At 44.5% G+C, this 27,964-nt stretch overlaps 1 protein-coding gene across 1 annotated transcript in view; it reads right to left on the reverse strand.

Moving 5' to 3' along the window:
* Positions 1–3,376: 3,376 nt before the first annotated feature.
* URB1 (URB1 ribosome biogenesis factor) overlaps positions 3,377–27,964 on the reverse strand; it is an 89,163-nt gene continuing 64,575 nt past the window's right edge. The window contains exons 31-39 of the mRNA XM_075910757.1: positions 21,607–21,767; positions 20,967–21,078; positions 18,583–18,689; positions 16,951–17,094; positions 14,702–14,811; positions 11,690–11,881; positions 10,082–10,323; positions 5,144–5,749; positions 3,377–4,663 (exon numbers count right to left, since the gene is read on the reverse strand). Coding sequence (XP_075766872.1) covers positions 4,455–4,663; positions 5,144–5,749; positions 10,082–10,323; positions 11,690–11,881; positions 14,702–14,811; positions 16,951–17,094; positions 18,583–18,689; positions 20,967–21,078; positions 21,607–21,767 — 1,883 coding nt within the window. The 3' untranslated portion in view covers positions 3,377–4,454. The remainder of the gene's footprint in view (positions 4,664–5,143; positions 5,750–10,081; positions 10,324–11,689; positions 11,882–14,701; positions 14,812–16,950; positions 17,095–18,582; positions 18,690–20,966; positions 21,079–21,606; positions 21,768–27,964) is intronic.

Here is a 27,964-nt window from a genome sequence, read left to right on the forward strand (position 1 = left end):
AGCAGATGATTCCAGGAAGCCCGGGGCAGAGCAACTCTGCCTCGGGCTTCCTGTAGTCAGTGCTGGTCAGTGCTCCTCGGCACTACTGGACCAACCCAGCAGCACCCCATCTGCTCTGCCCCAGGAGTCCTGATTCAGCCGCTGCTGAAACTGACCAGCAGCGGCTGAATCAGGACCAGAGCAGCTGGGGTGCTGCTGGGTTGGACCAGTAGCGCCCAGAGCGGCGCTGCGGGACCAACCGGCAGCGCCCCAGCTGCTCTGCCACAGGCGTCCGGAGAAAAGCCTAGTCTGCTGGGGGGGGGAAGGGCGGCATACTAGCTGCGCCCCCCCCCCACCCCAGCAGACCAGGAAGACACGGGCGGCGGACCGAGATGCACCGCGGTCCCACCGCCTGGGTCCTCCGTGGCTTTGCTCCCAGTCTCCCTGGTCTGCTGGAGACCAGCAGACCAGGGAGACGGGGAGCAAAGCTTCTGAGGACGCCGGCAGCGGAACAGCCGCGGGGCGTCTGGGCTGTCCCGCTGCCGGCTTCCCCCGTGGCTTTGGAAAGCCTCGGGGAAGCCGGCAGCAGAGCAGCCCAGGTGCGCCTGGGGTGCCCCGCTGCCCGAGCCCCCCCCCCCCGGCTTTGCAAAGCCTTGGGGAAGCCGGCAGCGGGGCACTCCAGGCACGCCTGGGGTACCCCGCTGCCGGCTTCCCCAAGGCTTTGCAAAGCCGCGGGGGGGGGGGAGGGGGGGAAGGCAGCGGGCCAGCCCGCTGCCCGAGCCCCTCCGGGGCTTTGCTCTGCGTCTTCCTGGTCTGCAGACCAGGGAGACGCAGAGAAAGCCCCAGAGTACATGGGCGGCAGGACCACGAGGTCCCGCACTCCGTGTACCCTGGGGCAGCCCCGTTTGTAACTGCGGATCCGACGTAAGTCGGATCCGCGTAAGTCGGGGACTGCCTGTAATAGCATTTACGGGCACATAGATGAATATAATTTTAGGGGAAATCAACATGATTTCTGTAAAGGGAAATCGTACCTCACTAATCTACTAGAATTTCTTTGAGGGGGTCAAGAATCATAGAATACTAAGTCTGGAACGGACCTTGAGAGGTCATCGAGTCCAATCCCCTGCCCTCATGGCAGGACCAAATACTGTCAAGAAGCATATCACCAAGAGGGATCCAGTGGATATAATGTACTTAGATTTCCAGAAAGCCTTTGACAAGGTTCCTCACAAGGTTCCTTACTTTACTCTTAGTCAAAGTAAGCTTTCATGAGGAAGGTCTTCTCATGGACTGATAACTGGTTAAAAGATAGGAAACAAAAGGTAGGAATAAACAGTCATTTTTCAGAATGACAGAGGTGTCCCACAGGGGTCCATATTGGGACCAATTCTATTCAACATATTCAAAAATGATCTGGAGAAAGGGGTAAACAGTGAGGTGGCAAAATGTGCAGATGATACAAAACTGCTCAAGATAGTTAAGTCCAAACCAGAGTGTAAAGAGCTTCAAAAGGATATCACAAAACTAGGTTACTGGGCAACAAAATAGCAAATAAATTTTAATGTCCGTAAATGAAAAATAATGCACATTGGAAATAGGGATGTAAGTGAGTAGTCAAGTTGAGTACTCAACTACTCGCTTCCTCCCAGCTGCCTTTGTATCAGAGGCAGCAAGGGAGGAGAAACAGGAGCTGGTGCTGGGGGAAGCCGGCTCCCCCCCCAGCACCATCTCCGCGGTGCCGCCTGCCCCTGCCCTGCTGCTGCTGTTGCTATCAGCCAGCCCAGACCGCTGCGAACAGAGGCTGCTGGACCAAGTGCGAGCTGGGACTGAGCAGTCCTCACTCACGCTGGTCCGGGACCTACTCCTGCTGCAGCTCTGTAGTTTAGAAGTAGTAGGGACCAGGCTGCCTGTGCACCCGGCTCCTAGTACATTTAAATTACAGAGCCACAGTAGAGGTAGCTCCTGGACCAGCACAAGCTGGGACACCGTACCTTCCCTTATCAACTAATCGTGTAGTTGATACAAATTGTATAGACTACATAATTAGTTGATTACCCGCCTCTTAACATCCTTAATTAGGAGACACAATCCAAACTATCTGCACAAAATGATGGGATATTACCACTCTGCTCCTCTTGGCCCATCCATACTCTGGGACATCCCTGCACCTGAAGATGAATCATTTCTCCTGTTACAGGAAAGGACCTCCTTCCATCTGATTGGGGCTCTCCAGTTCTGACAGAACAGTCATCTGACTCAGAGAAGTCCCATGACAGAGTCTCACTATATCACTCATTATGCAGGAGCCCCAACAGACCAGTGAGGCATCCATACTTACCCTTCCCACAAGGGAGGCCTGGTACTGCTTCCCATGGGGTCCAACCAAACTGTTTTGGCCTTACTGGAGCCCCCTGGAACCAGTACCACAGATGTCCAAGTGCCATCACAGGGGTCTTATTGGTCCTCCTCCATACACCAGTCAGCTGCATCAGTGTACGAGGATGTGGAGTCGGTGCCCTTAGTACCTTCAATTCTGACTGGAGCCATATTGTTGCTGGAGGAGGCATTTATCCCTTTATCACTCACTCCACTGAAAGATCACTGACACTACCAAGACCTATCTATAGAGAGTGGTCTTACAAATGGCTCTGCCATCAGCCTCTTTGCATCTACCTCCACATCGATCATAAGTTACTCACATGTGGAATGTATGGAGGGACCACCTCTCAAAGAGGAGCAAGAGATTACCTACTGTAACTGAAGATTCTTCAAGATGTGTGATCTCCATCTATATTCCACTACCCTCTCTCTATCTCCTTTGCTCTGCCGTAAAAAAGGAGGAACTGGAGTAGCATCAACCTTCACTGCCTCTTATGCTCTTGTTTGGGAGCACAAGGAGACATATGCAGGTCAACAGATATTGCTTTGAGAAAAGTTCTGGACTCAGGCAAACTCACATGTGTACCGTACATCGCAAAGAGCCTCCGGTTACAGTAAGTAACCACCTCCTCGGTTTTGTTCACTGTGTCTGCACTAGCATAAGCAACAGTAATTCATTAGCAATATGGAAAGGTCTGAGAATAAAGCTTGCTCTTGGTTGCTCACACGTTCTTTTTAGCACACCACAACGAAATGGCAGCTATTGCTTTACTACCTGATTCTTGGCAATAGTGATAGATTTAAGAAAATGATTTTTTTTCCCTAAATTGAAAAGAACATTCCCTGATGCATCTTTTAAAGGTATGTCAAATTTTAGGCTTAAGTTATGTGACAGTACAAGCCTTGATGGGCCCTCTGGAATAAAACATATTTTCATTGAACAAGCAAAGAGAATATTGTATTTTTAAAAAATCATCATTAAATAGACTGATATTATGAATAAAAACTACAAGAATATAAATATTTCAGAATATATTAACATATAAAATATAATTCCAAACCATGATGTGAACATGAAATGTTACACTTGTCCTAAAAATAGATTATATAAACATAAAAAGGAGAGCATATCTCTGATCTTACTTTCAATTAGAAATCTGTACAAAGTACCTATGCATAGCACATATGAGGCATTATAATAAACCCTGTTTTACATGTCACAGCTTGAAATGCAGGATCTGCATGTTCTTATATCTTTGAAATGATACATTAAATCACCCCTTTCAGGTCTTGTGAAAAATCTTAAATTAGATTTCATGGACAACATGCAACAGAATACAATTTTAATTGATGAAGTACAATTTGTTTATGTCTTGTTTTGGTGAATTATACTATTTTTTGTCTTAATTTGAAGAAAGCAACCCTTGGATTTAACATAAGTGAAGTTGTAGCATCGAACTGTGCTTCTGCACAGAAAGTAAGCAGAAGAACCAATCATTATCCTATTGAAATACAAGTCTTTAGACTGTCCCAATCAGCAGTAGCCTAGCACATGTCACCATTACATAGGAAACTCAGGTTCATATTTCCCCTCTCTTTTATGATGCAGAAGTTAGGTCTGCTTCAGAAACACTCATCCCTGCTGTCTGGAAAAGCAGGGGTTAGCACACAGTAGACCATTCCTCAGCTCTTCAGGGGTGTAAGGAGATAGGTCTTTGCCATAGTTATTTCCATGCTAGGACTTGTGTTATCTGGCAAGTGGTGACAGGAAAGTGAGTTTGGAGGCACTGCAGTAATCAGCTATTTTTCTTTTCGGTATTTTAGAAAGTAAAACATATTTGTTGTATAAATTACATAGTAACTCCAGAGTCCCATCTCTGTCTGCAAAAGAAAGAGCAAAACAGTGCTTGAGTAGACTAGTGCCAGATTCCTCATGTGTAGAGTTCTTTTAAGTCTTGCTCTCTTTCTTAGAGCCTGTACAGTGTATGGAAAACAAATTAATTTTTACATAGTACAATTCAGAGGAGATTTCATTGTTACCAGCAGTGATGACATTGGTTTTGACATTTAAGAGTACGAGTAGGTATAAAGAGTTAATGTCCCAAAATAGCTATATAAATGTCTTTGCAAAGAGACACCATTGCTTCTTCTGCTTTTTTGTGCATTTTCTTGTCATCGCCATTTAATTTACCATGATCTGTACCATGACAGATCAATTTGACATGGCTTATAAACGTATCTGGTTCCTGTGCTCCAAGCCAAATGTCCCCAATGTAAACAGAAGCCAGGAATACACAAGAAGCTGTGAAACAAAAAGAGAAAAAAAAGGAATAAGAATAAAATGGGAAAACATATTTTATCAACATTTCCCTTTCAAAACTCTATTTATACACCTAGCAAAAACTTTTATCTACAAATGGACAGAAATGTAGTCATGCAAACCAGAAAGTGTAATGGGACTCTTAATGCAAGAATATTTTCCCTGCACAACTTCTGCTACCCATGTATAAAATTCAGCAAGCCAAATTTACAACAAAGATGCCAGCTTCTTTTGGGGACTGGGACTAATGTTATCTCAAATATACTTGTGAGGTGAAGACCATATTCTATATTAGCCTGTTGGCCATAAATTATCTTATTGGGAAGGACTTAACTCAATGATCATCCATCTGAGCAAAGACATATTCCGAAAATATTTGCTGAATGAAAAATATTTAACTATATAACTACTGTCATCTGCTCCTCTGCCTTGTTAACTGAGTGTAAGCCAACAATAACTTACCTTTCTTGATCTCATCCTTCTCTTTCATTGCTGACAGACAGAATGTTTTAATCACTTCATGGAAACTGGTGTTAGTCAGCCCCTGAGCAACCATAAAGTGAAGCATGATTGTACTAAACAAACAGAGCTCTTCAATGTGGGATGACTTCTCTTCATTGGCATCACAGATTCTGTTGTAAAGCTTAAAAATACTGCTTTTCAAGGTGGCATCCCTAAGAATCTTCTGCACTACAGGAGGGTAGGGTAAAATGCTATTGTTTAGCCACTTGAGAGTCAAAAGTAAATTTTGTATGTTGAGGCTATGATCAACCATGGACTTCACTAGCCATTTGGTTACTAGGTAAGCAATTGCACATGTAAGACTGACAGTCTCATTCTCTGGATCAGTAGATTCATGCTGTTCCTTTGGAAGATTAGCTATCAGGGCTGGATAAACAGGCTCCCAGTGAACCAATATAGACTCCAGATGGTCTCTGCATTTCTCTAAGTTTGAAACCTTCAGCTCTGAATCAGTGTCTTCCTCTTGTTCTACCACATCCTTTTTCCGAACATGACGAGATGAAGGCCGAAAAGGGACTTGAGCTTTGTTCTTTTCTTTAATATTTTCTGTAAATGGGAAAAATAAAAAAAAGTCTCAACCCTCCCAGGAACACCTGCCACTATAATGCAATAATACAGGCAGGATAGCCTTGTGTAATACCTGCTGGAAGGTTTCAAGGTACGTGCTTCTGGCCTGATTCAACAACCCAAGCTAAGTGAATGGAAGAATTTGTATGTGTAAAAGTTAGTTACATGCTTAGGTACTTTGCTAAATTAAAGTCTTTATCTGCAAAGGGTTCAATTACTTCATTAGGACCCAACGAAGAGCTCAATGAAGCTAATAGGTGTCTTTCCAATGACTTCAGTGTGCACCAGGTCCACAGGATGTTGTTTATCACTGATCTTGTGAAAGCTTATACTTTTATGTGAGGTTATCTGAAACTTTCAGTTCAGTTCACTGCTAGCCATAGGGATGTTAGATATCGTATCACTGAAAAGTTGTGTAACTGCATGAAACCTTAGTGGTTACATGACTATTCAATAGTCCACAGAGGCAGGGCCGGCAGCCAATGCATTCCTGGCCCCACCTCAGGGAGCCCCCTATATCAGAGGCAACAGCATGGAGTGGCAGGCAGGAGCCGGTCCGCAAGGGGAGCCAGTTTGAAAACCTGCTCCCCACACAGACTGGCTGGTCATAGAGGCAATAGGGGGGGGAGAAAGGGAGGGAAGAAAGGAGAGGGGAACAGGCAGCACCGCAGAGCTGGTGCTGGGGGGAACTGGTTTTTAAGCTGGCTTCCACACCACCACCCCCATCACGGGCTCCTGCTTGTCCCTGTCCCCCCCAGGAGGAGGCAGCAAGTGGGAAGAGGGGGCAAGCAGTCTGCAAGAGCAGATACGTGTGGGAAGCTGTCTTGAAAGCGGGCTCCCTGCTCATATTGGCTCCAACCTGCCCCCCTCAACCTCCACACTGCTGCCTCTCTATCAGAGCCAGCAGAGCCATCGGAAGGGTGAGGAGGAGGGGCGGATCCAGTGCTTGTGGGGAGCCTGCTTAAAGCCAGCCCCTCATTGGGGGGGGGGGGAGGAGGAAATGTGTGTAGTCAACAAGATTAACTGATAAGTCCAAGTTTATCAATTAATTGTGTATTCGTCTACACAATGACATCCCTAATTACCAAAGCAGTAAAGCTTATAAACAGCAGCAACACATTTATTCTACCACATCAGTACTGAATGGGATGCTAATTTTGAAAAATCAGAAACCTCAATTATTTTTCAATTTTGATTACTAAAAAAAAATAAATATCAACTTGAGCAGGTGATTTTAACAGCAACATTTCATGTCAACGTACATTTTTGTGACCATCTTATGAATTACTGAATGCTGGAGAATGAAACTGGACACAATAAGTGATCTTTAACTACAGAAATGGTTATGGATGCAAACATAATTCACTATACTCAAATTTTATGTATATATATATATATATATATATATATATATATATATATATATATATATATATATGGCATAGGCAAATACAGTAAACTTCCGATAATCCAGCACCTTTAGGACCCAGGGGGTGCCGGATTATCAGATATGCCGGACTATCAGACGGGGGGGCTATGAGGGGTCTGGAGTGGGGTGGGAGGGGATGCCACCCCAGAACCCTCATAGCCCCCCCTTACGATAGTCTGGCTCTGCCCCGGGTGTCCCTGATTCTGCTGCTGCTGGTCAGTTTCAGCAGCAGCTGAATCGTGGATGCCTGCAATAGAGCAGCTGGGGTGCTGCCGGGTTGATCCCGCAGCGCCGAGGGGCGGCGCTACGGCACCAACCCAGCAGCACTCCAGCTGCTCTTGGGGACACCTGGGGCACAGCAGCTGGAGTGCTGCCAGGTTGGTCCTGCAGCCCCGAGGGGCAGCGCTATGAGATCAACCCGGCAGCACCCCAGCTGCTCTGCTCCCGGCTTCCCCAATTCAGCTGCTGGTCAGTTTCAGCAGCAGCTGAATGGGGGAAGCCTGTCCGGCTGCCCCAGCATTTCCGGGTTTCTGATGGTGCCAGACCATCAGGAGTCCCGGAGCATTGGATACCGGACTAATGGAGTTTTACTGTATACAGAATTCCTAGAAATACCCAAATGAAAAAAATGTTGACATCTTTTAAAATGTGACGGCCTTTAAATATATTATGCATACTTTGTTAAGTAATAACATATTCTTAAAAAACTACAGTATATCCAATCCTGGTATACTGGACTAAAAGATATGCCTCTTTCCCCATCTACCATATCCTTATCTAGTATTAAACCAGAAAGACCAGTAAAAAGTCTAATTTACATTTCACTCATTGTGCTTTTCATTTACTTTGTGTATTTCTCTCAACATGGACAATGAAAATAGACTAGTCAATTTCATTTTTTATTTACACCTAGTTTCAAATTAATTTCCTTTTTAAGTTCTCATGTACTCTCGCAACACTGCAAGACTGACTGAAAACCTTGCAGACCAATGAATGTTTAACAATACTGTTCCCATTGGGCGTTTTGTTTTCTTTTTAAATCATACAAATATTTTGTATTACAAAACGTGCATTTTGGAAAATGTTTACCTCCACAGTGTCTTTTTAATAACAGAAAGAAAAACATATTAACTTTATATATAAAGTGTTTTTTTCTATTTTTATGAAAATAATTCCTTAATGTCCTGCTATGAAACAAAAAAAATCCACTGTGAAAATTATTTTTAAAAAAAGTTAATTTAATAGTGATATAAGAATAATTCTGACGTAAGATTCCAAAAGGTATATGCCAACATTCTGAAATGAGACAACTTTTATTAATTAGACTTTCCAGCAAAAACTGTCCGGGTCAGAATTTCATCATTCTAGCTGATTAACCTACTGGCTTCTTGGTCAGATATTTCTGTTACAAGGTCTTTATTCACAGAGGATATATTTACACTACGGGACAAGGTCGAATTAAGATACGCAACTTCAGCTATGTTAATTACGCAGCTGAAGTTGAAGTAACTTAACTCGACTTTTGGCGCTGTCCATACTGTAGAAAGTTGAAGGGAAAAAGAACACTACAGGCAGTCCCCGGGTTACGTACAAGATAGGGACTGTAGGTTTGTTCTTAAGTTGAATCTGTATGTAAGTCAGAACTGGCATCCAGATTCAGCCGCTGCTGAAACTGATCAGTTTCAATAGCGGCTGAATTTGGACGCCAGTTCCGACTTACATACAGATTCAACTTAAGAACCCCAGGCGTCCCCAAGTCAGCTGCTGCTGAAACTGATCAGCAGCTGATTCCAGGAAGCCCGGGGCAGAGCAACTCTGCCTCAGGCTTCCTGTAGTCAGCCGCTGGTCAGTTTCAGCAGCGGCTGACTTGGGGACACCTGGGGCAGAGCAGCTCGGGTGCTGCTGGGTTGGTCCATAGCACGGCCGCTCCTCGGCGCTACTGGACCAACCCAGCAGCACCCCAGCTACTCTGCCCCAGGCGTCCTGATTCAGCCACTGCTGAAACTGATCACCAGCGGCTGAATCAGGACTCCTGGGGCACAGCAGCTGGGGTGCTGCTGGGTTGGTCCAGTAGTGCCAAGGAGCGGTGCTGCGGGACCAACCGGCAGCGCCCCACCTGCTCTACCACAGGCCCCGGGCTTTGCTCCACGTCTCCCTGGTCTGCTGGGGGGGGGGGGGGCACTAGCTGCGTCCCCCCCCCCAGCAGACCAGGGAGATGGGGAGCAGCTTTTCTCGCCCCGGAGGAGGCGGGCGGTGGGACCAGGCGTCCCGCCGCTCCAGTCCTCCGGGGAGAGAAAATTCCCGTTCGTAACTGCGGATCCGACATAAGTCGGATCCGCGTAACTCGGGGACTGCCTGTATTCCTGTAACTGCCCTTACTCCTCATGGAAGCAGAACTACCAGCATCGACCAGAGCTCCCCTCTCAGTTCGAATTAGCGGTCTTAACTAGACCTGCTCATTTGAACCCTGGAAGACTGATAGCAGCCGCTTTGATCTCTATAGTGCAGATATACCTTAAGGGAACATGCAACAAAACCAAACAGGCTGCCAGATCCTCAGAAAATATTGTCCAAACAATTTGCCACAATATTATATCATTCTGCACAAATATAATATTTTAAATCACTTCTAGTTTATTATGGCAAACTGATGACTATGCCCCCCACACAATTATTTAAAACTATATTTAATTGTGAAAATATGAAATGTATTTTGCATACCACAATACTTGATTTATAACTGATTTTTTCTTACTATGAAGCTGGCTTCCTTTGGAAATATAGGTTCCTGAAAGCTCCCCACCCTCCTCTTTTATTTGCTTAAACAAAGATAAAAATCACTGCAACCAGTACCACTTTTAAACCCATATTTTGATACTTACTAAGCAAATCTTTGACTTGGTATTTTTGAGCAGTTGTTTGCACATCTTCTTGGAGCTGCAGATTTCTTTCAATGATGCTCCACTTATACAAGAGCATCAGGACATCTTTGTTTGAAAGGACACTCGCATTCACAGTAAATCTGCCCATTTGTCTGAAGGCCTCAACAACAGTAGCTCGGTATCCTAGCACAGAACTGAATGTACTGAAAAACTGAGTGAGTGTTGCAAAATCTAAGTTGGTCCTATATCAAAAAGAAAAAGGAAATTTATATATATGTTAACCAAAAGAAAAAAGCGAAATACACTGCTATTCAAAGTCCCCTGGTTTTTTTACGTTTAGTTTCTTAGGATGCAAGAGACATTTAATCTCATTCTGACTGAATTTCTGCTGCTTCTCTCCATTAGTGCCCGATGGGACAGTCGGACAAAAAACCACAATAGCACACATATCACAATTCTTATCTATAGAGCACCAGCAGCCTGGGCAAGGTAACTGTAAAAGCCAGACAGAAAACCATAATGTGGGGAATGCTCTAAACACAGAAGACAAATAATAAATAACAGCAATAAATCCTCATCTGTCACTTGGGTAGAAGATAGCCAGTCCAGAGCCAAGGACATTTGCACCCAACCACCTTCCAGCTGCCAGCACACAGGCATACTTCCCAAGAAGAGAACTACCACAAAAAATGTTTGGTAACATTTTCAGAAGTGACTCAGGCCCATGAAATACTTTAGAAAAGTTTGCCTTGTTCACCTATTCCTCCCTCTACCACTTCCCCTGAGCCTGATTCACCCCCGCAGACTGGGCAGGGGTCCATACTAGGACAAGAAGAGTTGGTTGAATGTACCTAACTACTGCGTGTGGAGGGGGTGGGGTGGCTGGCAGTTAGACTAATGAGATGGAAAGGGAGTGACATGTAGAATGAAGGGGACAAAAGGAGACCAGCCATTGTTTGCTCAGGTGGGCAGACCTGCCCCAGAAGCTGTGGAAATGCCAGCAGTCCCCGCTAGCCAAGGCTGTATCAGATGGTGCATACAAATCCAACTGGGGGGGCAGGGTTTAGGGAGGCATGGACCGACTCTCACAACCTCAGGGGTATTTAGGCACCTAGCGCCCATTGACTTTAGTGGGAGTTTGGGGTCTAAATAGCTTTGAGGATCTGGGCCCAAGCATGAAGTAGAGACCCAGCAGCAGAACTCATACATGAAGACTGCGCCAATCACTGGCCAGACAGTGACCACCGGTTTAGGTAGCATGAGCTTGAAGCTTCATCAGGGAGGATGCCTGCCAGAGAACTAAAGTAACGGATGTAGGCTCTGATCTAGCAAAAGAGGACACATTACATAACGCTCCCTTTTAAAAAACCACCTGTCAAGTGCTTAGAATGTGAGTCACCTTACAGTCACTACTTCATTCTTAACATGTTTAATAGCAAAATCTTTCTGCACAAGTTTCTCCACCAGGGTTCATTTAGCACCATTTAAAATTAAGGGGAAAAGGACTAATTTATTGGAGATTAAGTGAATTTGTGTTGGCATAATATATTTCAAATTGAACAACAACATGATCACATAAGCCTGGAAACCTGATGAAAAAAGACTTACCGGATGTGTTTAACAAGCATGAGCAAAACATACTGAAACTCATTGATAAGCTGAAGAGGAAGGAACTTCTGTTTCTCTTGCAGCTCTTTTTCACAAGGAGTTTGAGGTGACATCACTTTGTTTCCTAAATTTGTTATCCACAGAGTATGGACTAATGAAATGATATTGGTTAGCATCTTGTTCTCCAGAAACCTGGAAGACAAACATAAATGTCTTTATGGAAGGCAGAAACTGACTTGTCAATATCCAATCCATCTCCTAGAAGGAGCCACATGTTAACATTTGGAGACCTCAACACGTAGGCAGGCCTGATGTCAGTGGAGCTCCAAGTGGACTCAGGATTCTACCCAGGTATAACTCATTGCAAGATGGAGCCCTTGGTTGCCCATACACTGAGAACCTTTTTGGGTGTCATATAATAAAAAACTCATCTCTATGGATGGCAGTGTAAGCTAGTGGATACAGGGACTCTGCAGACCACGGTTCTATTTCCTGCTCTGCCACTTGCCTACTGAGCGACCTCAGACAAGTCACTTTGTCACTTGGTGCCTCAGTTTCCCCCATCTGAACAACTGGGATACTGACCTATTTTGTTACGCTTTATAAGAGCTACATATTATTATGGAGAACTGACAGTATTTTCTGGCAAAGGCCTTAAATAAAACTAGTTCTTTTTGACTCAACTATATCGTCCATTAAATTTAAATAATTTTCCAAAGCAATCCATAAAATTGCAAGCTACACAATAGGCACCATTTGTTTTACATCAATTACTATTTAAAACAAGAGTTTCCATTATGGTTTGTATTAAGGAATTTTCCCTTGCAGATGACACCGAGCTGGGAGGGGCTGCAAGCTCTTTGGAGAACAGGATTAGAATTCAAAATGACCTTCACGAATTGGAGAATTGATCTGATTTCAACAAGATAAAATTCAATAAAGACAAATGCAAAGAACTTCACTTAGGAAGGAAAAATCAAATGCACAATTACAAAATGGGGGACAACTGTCTACGCAGTAGTAGTTTCAGAGGGGTAGCCAAGTTAGTCTATAACAGGAAAAACTTAAAAAACAACCAATAGTCTAGTAGCACCTTAAAGACTAACAAAACATGTGGATGGTATCATAAGCTTTCACGGGCACAGCCCACTTCTTCAGAAGTGGGTTGTGCCCACAAAAGCACGATACCATCTACATGTTTTGTTAGTCTTTAAGGTGTTATTAGACCATTTGTTGTTTTTTAAGTTTTTCTTTTTACGCAGCAGTGGTATTGAAGGTTACAATGGACCATAAACTCAATAGGAGTTGTCAGTGGGCTGCTGCTGCAAAAAATCTAATATGATGCTGGGGTGTATTAACAAGAACAATATATGTACAATACAGAAATCAATTTTCTCATGCTATTCAGCATTGGTGAGGCCTTAGCTGGAGCTCTACATCCAGTTCAGGATGCAACAATTTAGGAGAGAGAGCGCTCAGAGGAGAGCAACAGAAATTATAAAAGGTCTAGAAAACCTGACCTATTAGGAAAGTTTAAACAACAACTATGTCTAGTCTTGAGAAAAGAAGAGTGAGGGAGGACCTGATAAGTCTTCCAATATGTCAAGGTCTATTATAAAGAGGACAGCGATGAACTGTTCTCCATGACCACTGGAGGTAGGATGAGAAGTTATGGGCTTAGCAGCAAGGGAGATATAGGTTAGATATTAGGAAAAACTTTCTAACTATAAAGGCAGCTAAGTTCTGGAACAGGCTTCAAGGGGAGGTGGGGAAAGGGAGATGTCCCGATCAGTGGAAGCTTTTAAAAATAAATGGAAAAAACACTGGTCAGGGATGGTCTAGGTTTACTTGGTCTGGCTACAGTGCAGGGGGCTGGACTTAATGACTGAGGTCCCTTCCAGTCCTAGATTTGATTTCTATGATACTATTGTTTACAAAAGTAGCAATGCTTTGCAGTACAGCACAGAAGCCAAGATTACATGGTTAATTAAAAGAAAAATCGATTACTATTTCTCCCAAAACAAAGTCATGCCCCCTCAAAAATCCATTTGTTATACTTAGCTAATGGGAAACATCTCAGTAAGAAGGAGCAATCTATCCTCTCTCTCGTCCAAACAGAAAAGGCCCCCAAGCCCTTAAGTGAGTAGAAGTTCCTTAGGAGGACAGGTCATCAATCCTTTTCCATTAAAAGATCTATTATAGGTGTTGGCACTTTGATCATCAGTCGATTGTCTGTGTTTTATGAACACAACAAAAGCTATTCCTATGGTAATTATTCATTACCCTGGAGGTCAGTGACCTGTCCCACATAATTAGAAACCATACTCCTGTTGCTTGATCATAAACAAGGATGACATTTTCCAATCCAATCTAATCACAAAATAAGCATTGTGCATATTGGGCTAAATTCACACTTCCTCTACCAGACATGTGTGAAGAAAGGTGCCCCAAAAAGGAACATAAATAGTTGTGTCACTTGAAAATCCTTCAGAGTGTATGCTCTGCAAATCTCTGCCTAGGTGGGGGCTGGGAGCATGCATGGTCTGTTTTTCCAGATTCCTTGTCTGTACGTAGTAGGAACGATCCATGCAAAAGGACTTTGTCTGCGTTTGTGTATGTGGGGGGTTCAGGACACAGAATCAACTTAACAGCCTTGCAGAGGTCATTGCAGGATTGGATACTGAAGGCAACATTTGAAGAAGTGAGTGGCTAATGAGCTATCCTAATACGCCGTCTTGATATATATGTATGAGAAATGTTTAAAAAACAGCCCTCAAGATTTAAACAGCACTAGGAAGAATATTAGGCTTCCACAAATTCCTCCACCCTAAGGTTCGCATTTGTGTGTGGAAATATCGCAAGTACTGATTGGACACACCTCTGTGCAAGTGTCTCTCATACAAAGATGAAAATAAAAGGGTTTATTCACCCATTTTCAACTGCACACATACTCCTGTTATACACATGCAGCACAACTATTTCTCGTTACACCAATGTCTTCCTTCTATGTACCTTTTCTCCAGAATATATAATATCCAGGTTAAGAGGCTATGGTCTCGTATCAGTTCGTAGGCAGCCTTAGTGATACGTGCAGCATTTTGCAGTATTTCCAAAATGTGACCCTGAAACAGAAAACAAAATACACTTTTATTTCTATAGCCCATATCTGTGGGCTGGTGCACTACTATAAACATTTCGGATTGACAGACTAATAATCTAATTGTTTGGTGAGCTTTTATTCAAATGAAAAACAATGACAAGTCAGCAAGACCACACCATATAGCCTTCCACACAGACATCAGCCGGAGTCACTTCATTCTGATAACATATCACAGATGTAGGCACATGTTCCTCACTGAACTTAACCAGATAAGCAGCATTAAAGCACTGAAGGGACTACTGAAGGCTAGGTACATGCTTAAGTACTTTGCTGAATAGGACCATAGACAGGAAGTTTGTCTAGAAGTTAAAAATCAGAAATGGGAGTCAGAAGATATGTCTTCTATGATTAGTTTTTGCTATGTAAGCAGAAGCAAGCTACTTAATTTCAGTACCTCTCAGGTTTCTCCGTCTATAAAATAACAATATTACCTACATTCCAGCGGCGTTGTGAGACATAATGAGTTCATTTTTGTACAGTGTTTTGAGATTTTGCTAAGTGCCTGGATTGCAGTGTTATAAATATTTTATTATTATTGCATCTTTTATAATATACCTGTATTGGGACCACACAGATATGCTTTTAAAAAGTATTTTTGGAGAGACAGCTAATAGAGGCAGCTATTAAAATTCCCACTTGGGGGCTGTGTCTAGACTGGCAAGTTTTTCCACAAAATCATCTGCTTTTGCGGAAAAACTTGCCAGTTGTCTACACTGGCTGGTTGAATTTCCACAAAAGCACTGACGAACTCATGTAAGATTGTCAGTGCTTTTGCTGCTCCCGTTCGGGCAAAAGTCTTTTTCCGAAAGACTTTTGCACAAAAGGGCCAGTGTAGACAGCAGAGATTTCTTTTCCGCAAAAAAGCCCCGATCGCGAAAATGGCGATTGGGGCTTTTTTGCGGAAAAGCGCGTCTAGATTGGCACGGACGCTTTTCCGCAAAAAGTGCTTTTGCAGAAAAGCGTCCCGACAATCTAGACGCTCTTTTCCGCAAATGCTTTTAACAGAAAACTTTTCCGTTAAAGGCATTTCCGGAAAATCATGCCAGTGTAGACGTAGCCATACAGAAGTAAATGTAATACAGAAATAAAAATATGAGCTATTTCGAAAAATTAGAGGACAGTATCTACACCCATACAGGCAAATGCTGAAACAAAACATTTCAAATTCTGTAGAACAGCCATAGGACAGCATACTTTCTAGTTCAGATGGATCTATATTTGACTCATTAAAAAAAGAAGCAGTGGCCAGACAGCAAGATTTTTTTTTAATTTTAGGCCAAGATTTTCAAAGGCAATTAGTGATCCTGGATACCTCAATTTCTGAGTGAGACACTGTAAGCGGCCTGATTTTCCAGGAGTGAGTGCTCCACATTTTCTGAAAGTTAAGCTTCTTTAAGATGACGCAAGTCCAAAAATAGAGGGGGGGGGGGGGGGGGGAAATTGCTCAGTTTTTAAAGTAATGGCATCGGCCTCTACTTGTCTCCATTGTAAGAATGCCCCCCTATGTTATAAGACCAGATATTCATCACAGAAAGAATATCCCCAATATGCTTCTATTCAGAGACAGGTAAAATTAATGAAGGAGTTAGACTGACATCATTGAATTCTGTTTGGCTACTTCCTCAGAATAAAACCAGTACAGTAGCTTACTCTGTCAGCTGGCCACTCCACACCTGCCCATTCCTTGGAAGAATGACAATCATTTTTTGACAAACTTATAAACAGGCTTTATTTCAGGTAAAATGACTCTTGATAACGAAAGAAGCTGTGAATATAATGACATTTTGTTACTTTTTCGAGTACAGTGAAGGTGGAATGCTGGCTTGTGAACCATCCTAAAAAGACGAAGGCCCAACCACTCAACTGAAAGTACAGAAATTACAGTTCTGAATGTTAATTTCAGAGGTGCAGATAAGGCCACTGACCATAACTGTCAGCTGGTGAAAAATGGTTTAAGTCCATGATGAGAATTTGGCCCATAGTCTTGATGTAAGTGGATATTTTCCCCCACACAACTGAACAATCATAAGTTTTAAAGAAGAGCGTCTACATGTCCCTTCTTAATTTAATTGAAGTTTTACATGATTTTTCTCTTAATTACCTGGGAGGTTTCATCACACAATGGACTATTAAAGAAGCACAAAATGATATGGAAAATCCTCTGATACTCGTATAGCTCATAGCAGTGCTTATCTCGCAGTCCTTCTCCAAGAAGCCCAAGAACCCAGTCACGTTCTGTTTTGTGCTGGAAACCAAACAGAAAAGTACCACAGTCACTGATGTCAAAGCAAAGCATCCAGGAGAAAGCTTTTCAGCACAAACAATATGGTTTTCTACAAGTGGCTGCATCAACTGCTCCTGACTTCCTCTTTTCAGTTTTCATCACTATGAAAAGTAACCAACAGACAGATTTCTTCAGGACACCACAAATCTAATCAGACACATTTAAAAGGTTACTACAGTAAAACTCCATTAGTCCAGCATCCAATGCTCAGGGACTCCTGATGGTCCGGCACCATCAGGAACCCGGAAGTGCTGGGGCAGCCAGACAGGCTTCCCCCATTCAGCTGCTGCTGAAACTGACCAGCAGCTGAATCGGGGAAGCCGGGAGCAGAGCAGCTGGGGTGCTGCCGGGTTGGTCTCGTAGCGCTGCCCCTCGGGGCTGCGGGACCAACCCGGCAGCACCCCACCTGCTCTTGGGGACGGCTGGGGCAGAGCAGCTGGAGTGCTGCCAGGTTGGTCCCGCAGCGCCAAAGGACGACGCTGTGGGACCAACCCAGCAGGACCCCAGCTGCTCTGCCCCAGGGGTCCCCGATTCAGCCGCTGCTGAAACTGACCAGCAGCGTCAGTTTCACCAGCAGGCTGAATCCAGATGCCTGGGGCAGAGCAGCTGGGGTGCTGCGGAGTTGGTCTCATAGCGCTGCCCCTTGGCGCTGCGGGACCAACCCGGCAGGACCCCAGCTGCTCTGCCCCAGGGGTCCCCAAGTCAGCCACCGCTGAAACAGATCAGTGGCTGATTCCAGGAAGCCGCGGGCAGAGCAGGCGTTCCCAAGAGCAGCTGGGGTGCTGCCGGGTTGGTCCCGCAGCCCCAAGGGGCAGTGCTACAGGACCAACCGGGCAGTACCCCAGCTGCTCTGTCCCAGGCGTCCCCAAGAGCAGCTGGAGTGCTGCTGGGTTGGTGCTGCTCTATTGCAGGCATCCCTGATTCAGCTGCTGCTGAAACTGACCAGCAGCGGCTGAATCAGGGACGCCTGGGGCAGAGTCAGACTTTCGTAAGGGGGGGCTATGAGAGGCCTGGGGTGGCATCCCCTCCCACCCCACTCCAGACCCCTCGTAGCCCCCCCTTCTGATAGTCCTGCATATCTGATAATCCGGCACCCCCTGGGTCCTAAAGGTACCGGATTATCGGAAGTTTACTGTATTTCCAAAATATCTTAACTGAATTCAGAATGAATAATTAAGTTAGATTAGACCTTTGTTAGGTGTTTACATAGCATCTGGCACAATGGGGTTTTGATCTCTGATTGGGCTCATTAGCCACTACCACAATAAAAAAAATACAAATTTATATGAAAATAAAAATGATACAAAAATACCAATAAATAACAACAAATGTTAAGTAGAAAATTCCTGGGATTTTTTTTTTGTTCATTGGTAGACACAAACACCCTCAATTCATAATCCTAGTTAGGCCAGACATTATGAGATATAAAGGACAGGAATTTCACATTACCTCTAAATCAAAGCTGTAGAAAAGTTGATAAAATCCTGGAACTTTCTTCAAGTCCAAATACTGATGTGACAGAAGGAATTTATTTATCTTTGTGTACATGTGCTCCTCTGTGAACAGATTTGAGTGGTTACTGCTCAGGAGGAAAATTTAACCGTGCATATTCAGAACTTCACTAATGAAGTGGGATGCACACATTATACTGCCTCAGTGAGTGTCAGGAATATTTCACTGTGTGGCCAGTATGATGTTCCCATATTATAGCAGGGAAGGTATTGTTGATCATCCTTAATTTTTCCTAAAATGATAACCCACAATTACAGAATACATCAAGCAGATGATCACATGAATATATAAATACTGGTCAATTCTAAATACTTCCACAATTACTCTTCACTCCAAAATGATAATCTACTACAAAGTTAAGCAAATCCCTTACTGATATTTACAGATTAGCCCTAGGAAATCACATAAAAATTACAGGATACTAAGCACAGTGAAGAGTATTACAGAAAAAGCAATATCAAAAGAATGGACAAATTCCAAACCATGTAATCATCCATTTTTGCTTACAGAAAAACCATCAGTGCCAAAGAAACACTTCAACTTCAGGCAGCTTTTTCACATGTATATTGTTAATATACGTAAGGCAGGGGTTCTCCAACATTTTACACAGCATGAACCACATCTTAAAAGAGATTCTCTCATGGACAGTTCTGATGCTATTTGCAATACAGCAGATCACCTCTCCTCCCATTCACAAGTGGCAATTACAGTAAGCAATCAAATGAAAAAGTAATACAAGGAAAGTTTTCCTATATTTTTTGCTGTAAGCAAGGAGGGGAGCCAGCACTATGCAATCTATCCGGTCTTGACAGACCACATTTTTTAACTTTTGTGTTACAGCCAAATCTGGTATTGCACATATTAATGCCTGGATTTAGGCATGCAAGTATCCCACCGAGCTCACACAGACATCAGGCTATTTGCACAACTGTCAGGCAGGCACACAAAGCTTCTAAGTCCCCAAAGGACCATTACATCATCTTGTCTGATCTCCTGTATAACATAGGCTATTTATTTTCACCCAGTTATTTCTGTATTGAGCCCAAAATTCGTGAAGAGAATATCCACCTCCTCTGCAACAAATTAGACAGGCTCCGAACTGACAACCACTTGCACACAAAGTGAGACGCTTTCCACTCCTCCAATAAGTCAGTGCATAAGAGTTAGATTCTAATGAAGGTTTTTCCTTAAAACATTTGGAGGGATGTGTGATAGGGTGAGTAAATTCTGTCCCTGACTGGAAAGGATTCATCAACAGCAATTTGAGGCTTAACGGGTCAACGCCTGCTATAGAGGGTTAAGCCTGAAAGGGGAGTTTCAAGGGGGGAGGCCCATTAGCTGGTGGCTGGCGTGGAGGGTGTACAGATGACAGGCTGTCCTGGGGGTGGCAAGGAGTCTGAAGATAGGAGCCATGATGAGCTGCAGCATGCCTCAACCCCTGAGCAGAGCTGGAACTAGCAGAGCAAGTGCTTAGTGCCCGAAGCAGCTCAAGGGAACCCCATTTACTTTGTGAGCCTTTATGTGTGGAGAGGGCCAGTCCTGGACAGTGAGGCTGTTTGAGACACAGGGGCCTGTCCCTCAAAATTCACAGAAGTTGAGGTATGCCTATGAGGAACAGGTGGCCTGCCTGGCTGGGCTACATATTTTTGCTGGAATTTTTGTAAGTGTCTCTGAAGCACTGGAAGTAACTGAACTCTGCAAAGTGGTTGGGCCAGGCCACTCACAGCTGGAACAGGTCAAAACACAGTGTAGTAAACTGAAGTACAGTTGCAGCATTGCTACATCTGGCTTCCTGGAGGAAATGCTGGAGCAGCAACTTTGCTATAGCACCGTGGTCCCCAACACGGTGCCCGCGGGCGCCATGGCGCCCGCGGGGGCATTTCCATGCGCTCGCCAGGTGCTCGGGGCTGGCCTGGCACCGGGCGCATGGCGGGGGGAGCGCCGGCCCCGGGCGCGTGGCGCTGGCGGGGGGAGCGCCGGCCCCGGGCGCGCGGCGCTGGGCGGGGGGAGCGCTGGCCCCGGGCACGCGGCGCTGGGCGGGGGGAGCGCCGGCCCCGGGCATGCGGCTATGGGGGGGGCCGCCCCTCGGGGCGCAAGTGTCCCCGCCCCTGGCGCCCGGCGGGCGAACGGCCACGCCCCCTGGCGCCCAACAACCTCGAAAGGTTGGGGACCACTGCTATAGCAGGTCCTTGTGGTTGCTATGTTTACCAGTATGCTTTGAATCTGAAGCATCACTGAAACTAATCATGCTGTGCATTAGTGTTTTCCCTGCTTCAACCCCAGAAGTTAAAACATAGAACATACAATTTAATCTACAATACCTGGCTTCAGCATTTGCTGCGCCACCCTAGCAACGAAGAGGGTCATAGAGAAAGTAAACCTGAGATTCGGTTGTCTGATTCCATTTTGTACAACATCCATAAGATAGAGCAGCTGTAGCACAAGAACAAGGAAAAGAAAGCTCTAGTATTACTCATCATCAGATAATACAGCAGGATGTCCCTCAATGGGAGCAAGGGAACACAGGCCTTAATTATATTTGATAAGTAACACATGAAGCCATAATTCCAGCAGAACGACGGCTCTAAGAAGGTTATTTCTTTTAAAGCTCACTGATTATAATCATAATAAATACAGAGAGAAGAAAACAGAATAGGAAAGAGGATAACAGATATTTTTTTAAAAATACATGAATTCTATAAATTCTCAAGCACACATTTCTATAGATGGGAATTGCTAGCTTTGGGACAAGTGACAGTGTGTGAGAAGCACAATCACATCTTAGATGACAGACTAATAAAACCCTGAATCAGGGCTTGACAGCCTGGTTTGCCTACCCATCCAAGGCCAAGTGAAAATTAGGGATGGTGAATGAGTCCCTTCCAGGAATGCATTTGCCCAACTGTGCCTACCAAGGCAAGTTCTAGTATCATCAATGAGTTAAATCTGGTACATTCATACCTGTCTCTGTTCTCGAAAGCGAGCTCCTTCCAGATGAGAGCGAAAGGAACCCAGTACGTAGTACGCTACTGCTCGCACACTGGAGTCATAGCTGCTAAGGGCAGCTACTGTTAGGCCCAAAGCATTCACTTCCACAAATTTATGGCATGCCACTACAAATTCTGTGGATAGGAAAGAAGATAACATTTGCAAAAGCAACAACTTCACATTAACTTGCATTTAAAAACATAATTTCTGAAAGCTGAACAACAAAACTGGAACCCTGTAGCAGGAAGCAGAAACGAGGACGACCCAAGACAATGTGGCACCGGACCGTTGAAGTAGAAATGAAGAGCATGAATTACATTTGGGGCACTATTGAGAGGCTGGCCAGAGACAGACAGAAGTGGAGGACCTATGTTGCTGCCCTATACGCCAGTGGGCATGAAGGACGATGATGAGGATGAAGCAGTATGTGGTGAACACTCCGCTAGCCAGGCTGGGAAGGAGCATTGTGCAAACACACATCTAAACAGGAATTTTTAATTTCCCTGAAGTGATGTTGGCCACTTCTTAGTGTGCTCATATGCCCCAAAGCTCATCGGCAAGGACATCATAAATAATTCTGCCTGGTACATGAAGTTAGCTAGGCCTGGGGTCAGTAGTGTGGCTTGCTCAATCCATGTTAATAGATTGACAAAAAGTAACTGTAAAGAGGACCAGGCTAAGGATTAATTTAAAGAATGGGATAATTTTAAATCTTGTCCACCTATTTTCTATCCATTGTTCTCTTTTCCCTTCCCTTGATCACCACTGATTTCATTGGGGTTTGAATTGGGCCTCAACTCCATCAATGGGAATTGTAGTCTTGTGCAACCAGTATACTGAGTCAGGTGAACAATGTGTATGGGCACCTACCCGTATGAGGGCATCCCCAAAATGAAGAGGTATTGCAGGTTCAACTGTTCTTATTTAGATTCCATTCTTTGCAATCTGCTGTACTGCTGTCACTTTTTGTAATGAGGGACTCACGGCTGCACATTCCGGGCAATTGTTCCTTTACCATAGAATCATAGAATCATAGAATAATAGGACTGGAAGGGACCTCGAGAGGTCATCGAGTACAGCCCCCCGCCCTCAAGGCAGGATCAAGCTCCGTCTACACCATCCCTGACAGATGTCTATCTAACCTGTTCTTAAATATCTCCAGAGAGGGAGATTCCACCTCCTCCCTTGGCAATTTATTCCAATATTTGACCACCCTGACAGTTAGGAATTTTTTCCTAATGTCCAATCTCAACCTCCCTTGATGCACTTTAAGCCCATTACTCCTTGTCCTGTCCTCAGAAACCATAGAGCTGCGAGTTAGATTATCATGGAGCCGATTGCTCAAGGGGGAGCTTCAAGAAGCTCTGCTGACATGTTGAGGAGGGATGGGGGCAAGGAGAGGTTAAGCTGGGCCATGACCCTGCTCATTTTGGACTGTCAGGCACTTCAGCACATACAGAGGGGCCAGACCCTGCAATGCAGGGACACAATCTGCACCCCAAGGATACACGAGGGGGCCTCCTTGTGTCCCACCCCCCTTGCACACGTAGAGAGGCAGGGCACAATCCAGTGCTCATTATCTGGGAAGGATATTGCTGTAAGTAGAAGACCATATAAAGGCAGGAGTAAATTCTGGGAAGACTTCGTGGAGCTCAATGTTGAAATTAATTTCAACTGCAGGGGAAAATATAAATTTCTTGGGCATTCCCCATATCCTGCGTCTGAATGAAGAAACAGTGGGGTGAGTAAAAGCACTTCTGAGAGAAGCATCTTTTTAGTGAAATGGATACCAGAATACAACGTGGATCCTCCAGCATAAGCTACTAACCATCGCCAGAGAATCTAGTTGACTAGCTTAATTTACGATGTAAGCCCATCAGCGATTTAAGATGTAAGGCATTTAAACCCACTATACACCCCTTTCACTTTCTGAATAAACCTACCTTCTGCATAACATTTCTCTTGCATAATTCCTCCGCAGCCAGAGCTGAATTTTTTCCAAGGGATTTGGAGGTTAACCAAGACATTTTCAATGAGTTTTTGAACAATTACTAGTTTTTCTATCCACTTGTAACTCCACACTAAATTAATGTAAACACTCCGGACTTCTTGTCTATACCAATCTTGAATGAGAAACAGCAGCAGAGGAGTATTTTTTTTCAGCTGAATAACAAATGTTTTTACTTAGTGCCAACATCCACATTATAACCCTTATAAAAGCCTCAGTGAATGTTTGCCAGCTCTGCTCTCCCTAAACCATGATGTCAAGGTACATTCCTAGGCTTTGATAATTGACAGGACAGATCTGTGAGGGCAATCCCCTTACCATGCGCAAAAAAAAAAAAAAAAAAAAAAAATCAATCACAAATTATATCTGTTTCCACCCCAACTGCTGTGCTCATTTCCTCCCGAGCTGTCAGAATACCTATCTCTTGGATAGCATTTCCACTTGCTGCTCTAAGGTGGGACAGCCAATGGTAGAATCTTCCCCTTCCCACACTGCACCCTGGCCAGCTCTATTCCACATGTGAGGGTTCATCTAAACTACATGGTTCCGTCGACGGAGCCATGTAGATTTGTTTATTTGGCAAAGGGAAATGAAGACGCGATTTAAATGATCGCGGCTTCATTTAAATTTACATGGCTGCCGGGCTGAGCCGACAAACAGCTGATCAGCTGTTAGTCAGCTCAGCGCACTAGTCTGGACGCTCCCCTGCCGACATGAAAGCCTTTTATCGACATCCCTCGTAAACCTCATCCTATGAGGCATAAGGGGGATGTCGATAAAGGACTTTCAGGTCGGCGCGGAGCGTCCAGACTAGCGTGCTGAGCCGGCAAACAGCTGATCAGCTGTTCGTCGGCTCAGCGCGGCAGCCATGTAAATTTAAATGAAGCCGCGATTATTTAAATCGCGGCTTCATTTCCCTCTGCCGATCTGTCTAATCTACATGCCTCCATCGACGGAGGCATGTAGTCTAGACACAGCCTTAGAGACAACCTGTGCAACAGCACCACTGAAAATCCATTTCAAAACCATCTGCTGGAGAGATTCAGCACTAATTCCTGCACATTTCCTCTTGGCTGCGTTAGAGCCATCACACTGAACTGGCAGTACTCAAAATGCCTCGTTCTCCCCCCACATTAGGGGCTCAATCATGAGCCTGGATGCATGGCTGCCCAGGAGAGCATAAAGAGCCCCCTCACTTATCTGCATGGCATTGCCAAAGCCTACGCAGGGCAGGAACAGCACTTGTGGCCAGGTTGCTCTTATATAGATTGGGAAGGTGGCTGGAGGACCGTTGGCTCTTCCACCTTCTTCCTCAGCACTATGGGCATCACCAGATAGCTGGCAGCACTTCCTTTCCTGCTGGAGCAAAGGGGAAGTAGTAACCATACTTCCAGATTTCAGACACAGTCTGCTCCTTGCCCTCTTCCTGGGGCACACTGGCTATGTTTTGCTCTTTCTCGCACTGGATTGCAGGTTCCAGCACAGCCCAAGGAAAGGAACTTCTCCTGGTGCATTTAATACAAACGCACACTTCAAAAGTATGATCTGAAGCCTGTGGGAGAAAAATCAAATAACTCCAATTGTGTCTAAGGGGAGACTGTGCAGAAATCATAACTTTCTAAAAGAAAACTGCTGTAAGGGTTAAAAAGTTTTCCAGGCCTCTCTCCCTGTAACAGAGAGAAATCAAATTAGCTCTAATCAAAGACCCTTACAAATGACTATCTCAAATTCATGGATACTCCTAGTCTGTCACAATTTGTCATGTAAACCCTTATCTTTGTCACAGTTTGCCTTGTAGACTCCTCCACTCAAGTTCTCATGTGGCTTTGTGTACTGTAAAAACTTACTTCTAGCACTCCTGGGGTGAACAGAAGTCTCAAAGTACTTCTGCTGAGACTTTGATATGTTAAAGAAGAACAATCCACAACTGAGCTGTCTAAGCATTCTGTATAAAGGATACCTGAATCTGTCTGTCAGGGCTGCTGCTTCACTCTTGGAAGTGACAGCCTGCATGCATGCATCATAAAGTTTTCTCTTCTAAGTTTCTTTCCTGCCTCACTGATTTGACCTCCGGCCTCGAACCCTTCTGGGGGCTCTGTACCCCAGGGGAGCGAGATTTCCCCCTCAATTTGGTGTCAGAAGTGGGATGGCTTGGAACTCCAGTTGGAAAGGCTGATGACGGGGAATGGGAACGGACTACAGCGCGCATCTGGAGGGTAAGGGATCCATTTAAAATCCCCCGGTCCGCCTCCCTGTTCTCGTCACCAGCTGGACCGGCTGGCGGTAAGAGTCATCTTTTACTTAAAATTTTTTTTGTTAAGAGGCTTGAGGGAAACTTAAAACGAAAACACTGGGTATAGCCAAATAGGGGTTGGATTTTGTTGTTGTTGTTGTTGCTGACTGATTGGTGGCGAGTCCAAGCGCATGGTTTTGAGTGAGTGAAGTCCGGAGGGGGACTGCAGCCACACCAGTGCTGTCAGTGTCACTGCACAGCTGCTGAAAGCAAGGGCGGTTTCCCCCGGCACATAAGGAGTATGAGTGAAGCTGACAGTTTGTGTGGACTCCCACACTATCCTTGGAGAGGGTAGTGCTGCTGGACGCCTGTACTATCCTTGGGGAGGGTAGTACTGTTGGGCTCCTGCGCTGTCCTTGGACAAGACAGTGCTAACATGGATAAGATTGCTCCCTCAAGTCTGTCTCCTACTGAGGGGAAAGGTTTCTCACAGCCTGGGACTCCCTTGTCTCAGATGATCAGTCAGCTAGGTATTGCCTGCAGGTTTGAAACTAAGGAGACTTAAGGAATTATTGAGCATTTGGAATGGCTATACTCAGGGGAATTCCCAGAATACATGACAATTAGAACTTTGACTTACAAAAGCTTGCTTATCTTAGAGTTTTCCTCGAGGAAAAACATCCTAACCAGATGGAATATTGGTGCCTCTGGGAGGATGTGGCAGTAAAAAAAAAATATAATCAGAGCATTATGGCTAGCAAAAAAGATTCTATTGAAAAGCTGCAGCAAGAATTGGCTACTCTAAAGAAACAGCTTGATTCCCCAGATGTGCCATCTGCACCCCCACCCCGCTTTGGACCCTTGTCAGCTGAACATTCTTTCCTGTTATCTCCCTGTTCTCCTGTAAACCTTATGGGACGTGACTTGTTGTGTAAATTGGGTGCAAACCTTCTCTGTAGAGAGGAAGGGATATTTGTTGACCTTTCCCCCTATCAGGCTCCAAATTTGATGGCATTACTACTCTCAGAGGAATCTGATGAGACCTCAGGACATACACCCCTCCTGGACCTCTCAGAAGTCCCAGAGACATTGTGGGCAGCCCATGTGAATGAAGTGGGGTTGCTAGCCTCTGCAACACCAGTGCAAATAACATACAGACACAACAAGCCTTTCCCAAGGGTAGCCCTGTATCTATTGGCTAGGGAGGCACAAGAGGGCATTAAGCCTGTAATCTCTCCCTCCTTAAACAAGGGATACTTGTTTATACAACTTCACCATGTAATACACCTGTACTACCTGTGAAAAAGCAAATCTATAGATTTGAAGAAAACCTAAGAGCCATTAATAAGTTTGTAATCCCTAGATTCCCAGTAGTACCTAACCTGGTTTTCTGTAATAGATTTATGTTCTGCCTTCTTTTCTATTCCAGTGCATAAAAATTCCCAATTTCTCTTTTCCTTTTCCTTTCAGGGTCATCAATTAACCTGGACATGTTTTTGTAAAGTTATTGTAAAAGCCCTACTCTGTTTTCTCAGTTTTTAAAAAGCTGACCTTAACTCTCTCTCTCTTCCCTGCAGTTCAGTATGTTGATGATGTGTTAATTGCTAGTGAAACTGAGGAAAGATGTAAAACTGATACCTCCTATGTGTTAAAGTGTCTTGCTAATAAGGGTCACAAGGCTTCCAAAGCCAAATTGCAATTTGTAAAACAAAGAGTTCAGTACTTGGAACATTTACTTTTAGGAGATGGCCGCCAGTTAACACCTGAGCGAATCTCAAGTTTTTTTCATTCCTCACCCTTTCACCAAAGTCAGGTATACAAATTTCTGGGTACTGCAGGATATTGCAGACAATGGATTCCTAACTTTTCTGGACTCACCAGGCCCCTTACTATTCTACTCTTAATCTTAGCTCCTGACCCAGTGACCTGGTCCCCAGAATGTGAATCTGCTTTCCTTTCCCTTAAAACTCTTCTGCACAGTGGGCTTACCTAAATATAGCAAGCCTTTTACTCTGTTTTGTCATGAACAGGATGGAATTGCAGCTGGAGCTCTCTGTCAACCCCTTGGACACACACCTCGTCCAGTAGCT

Source organism: Pelodiscus sinensis, chromosome 1 (assembly GCF_049634645.1).
Source record: "Pelodiscus sinensis isolate JC-2024 chromosome 1, ASM4963464v1, whole genome shotgun sequence".
NCBI lineage: Eukaryota > Metazoa > Chordata > Testudines > Trionychidae > Pelodiscus > Pelodiscus sinensis.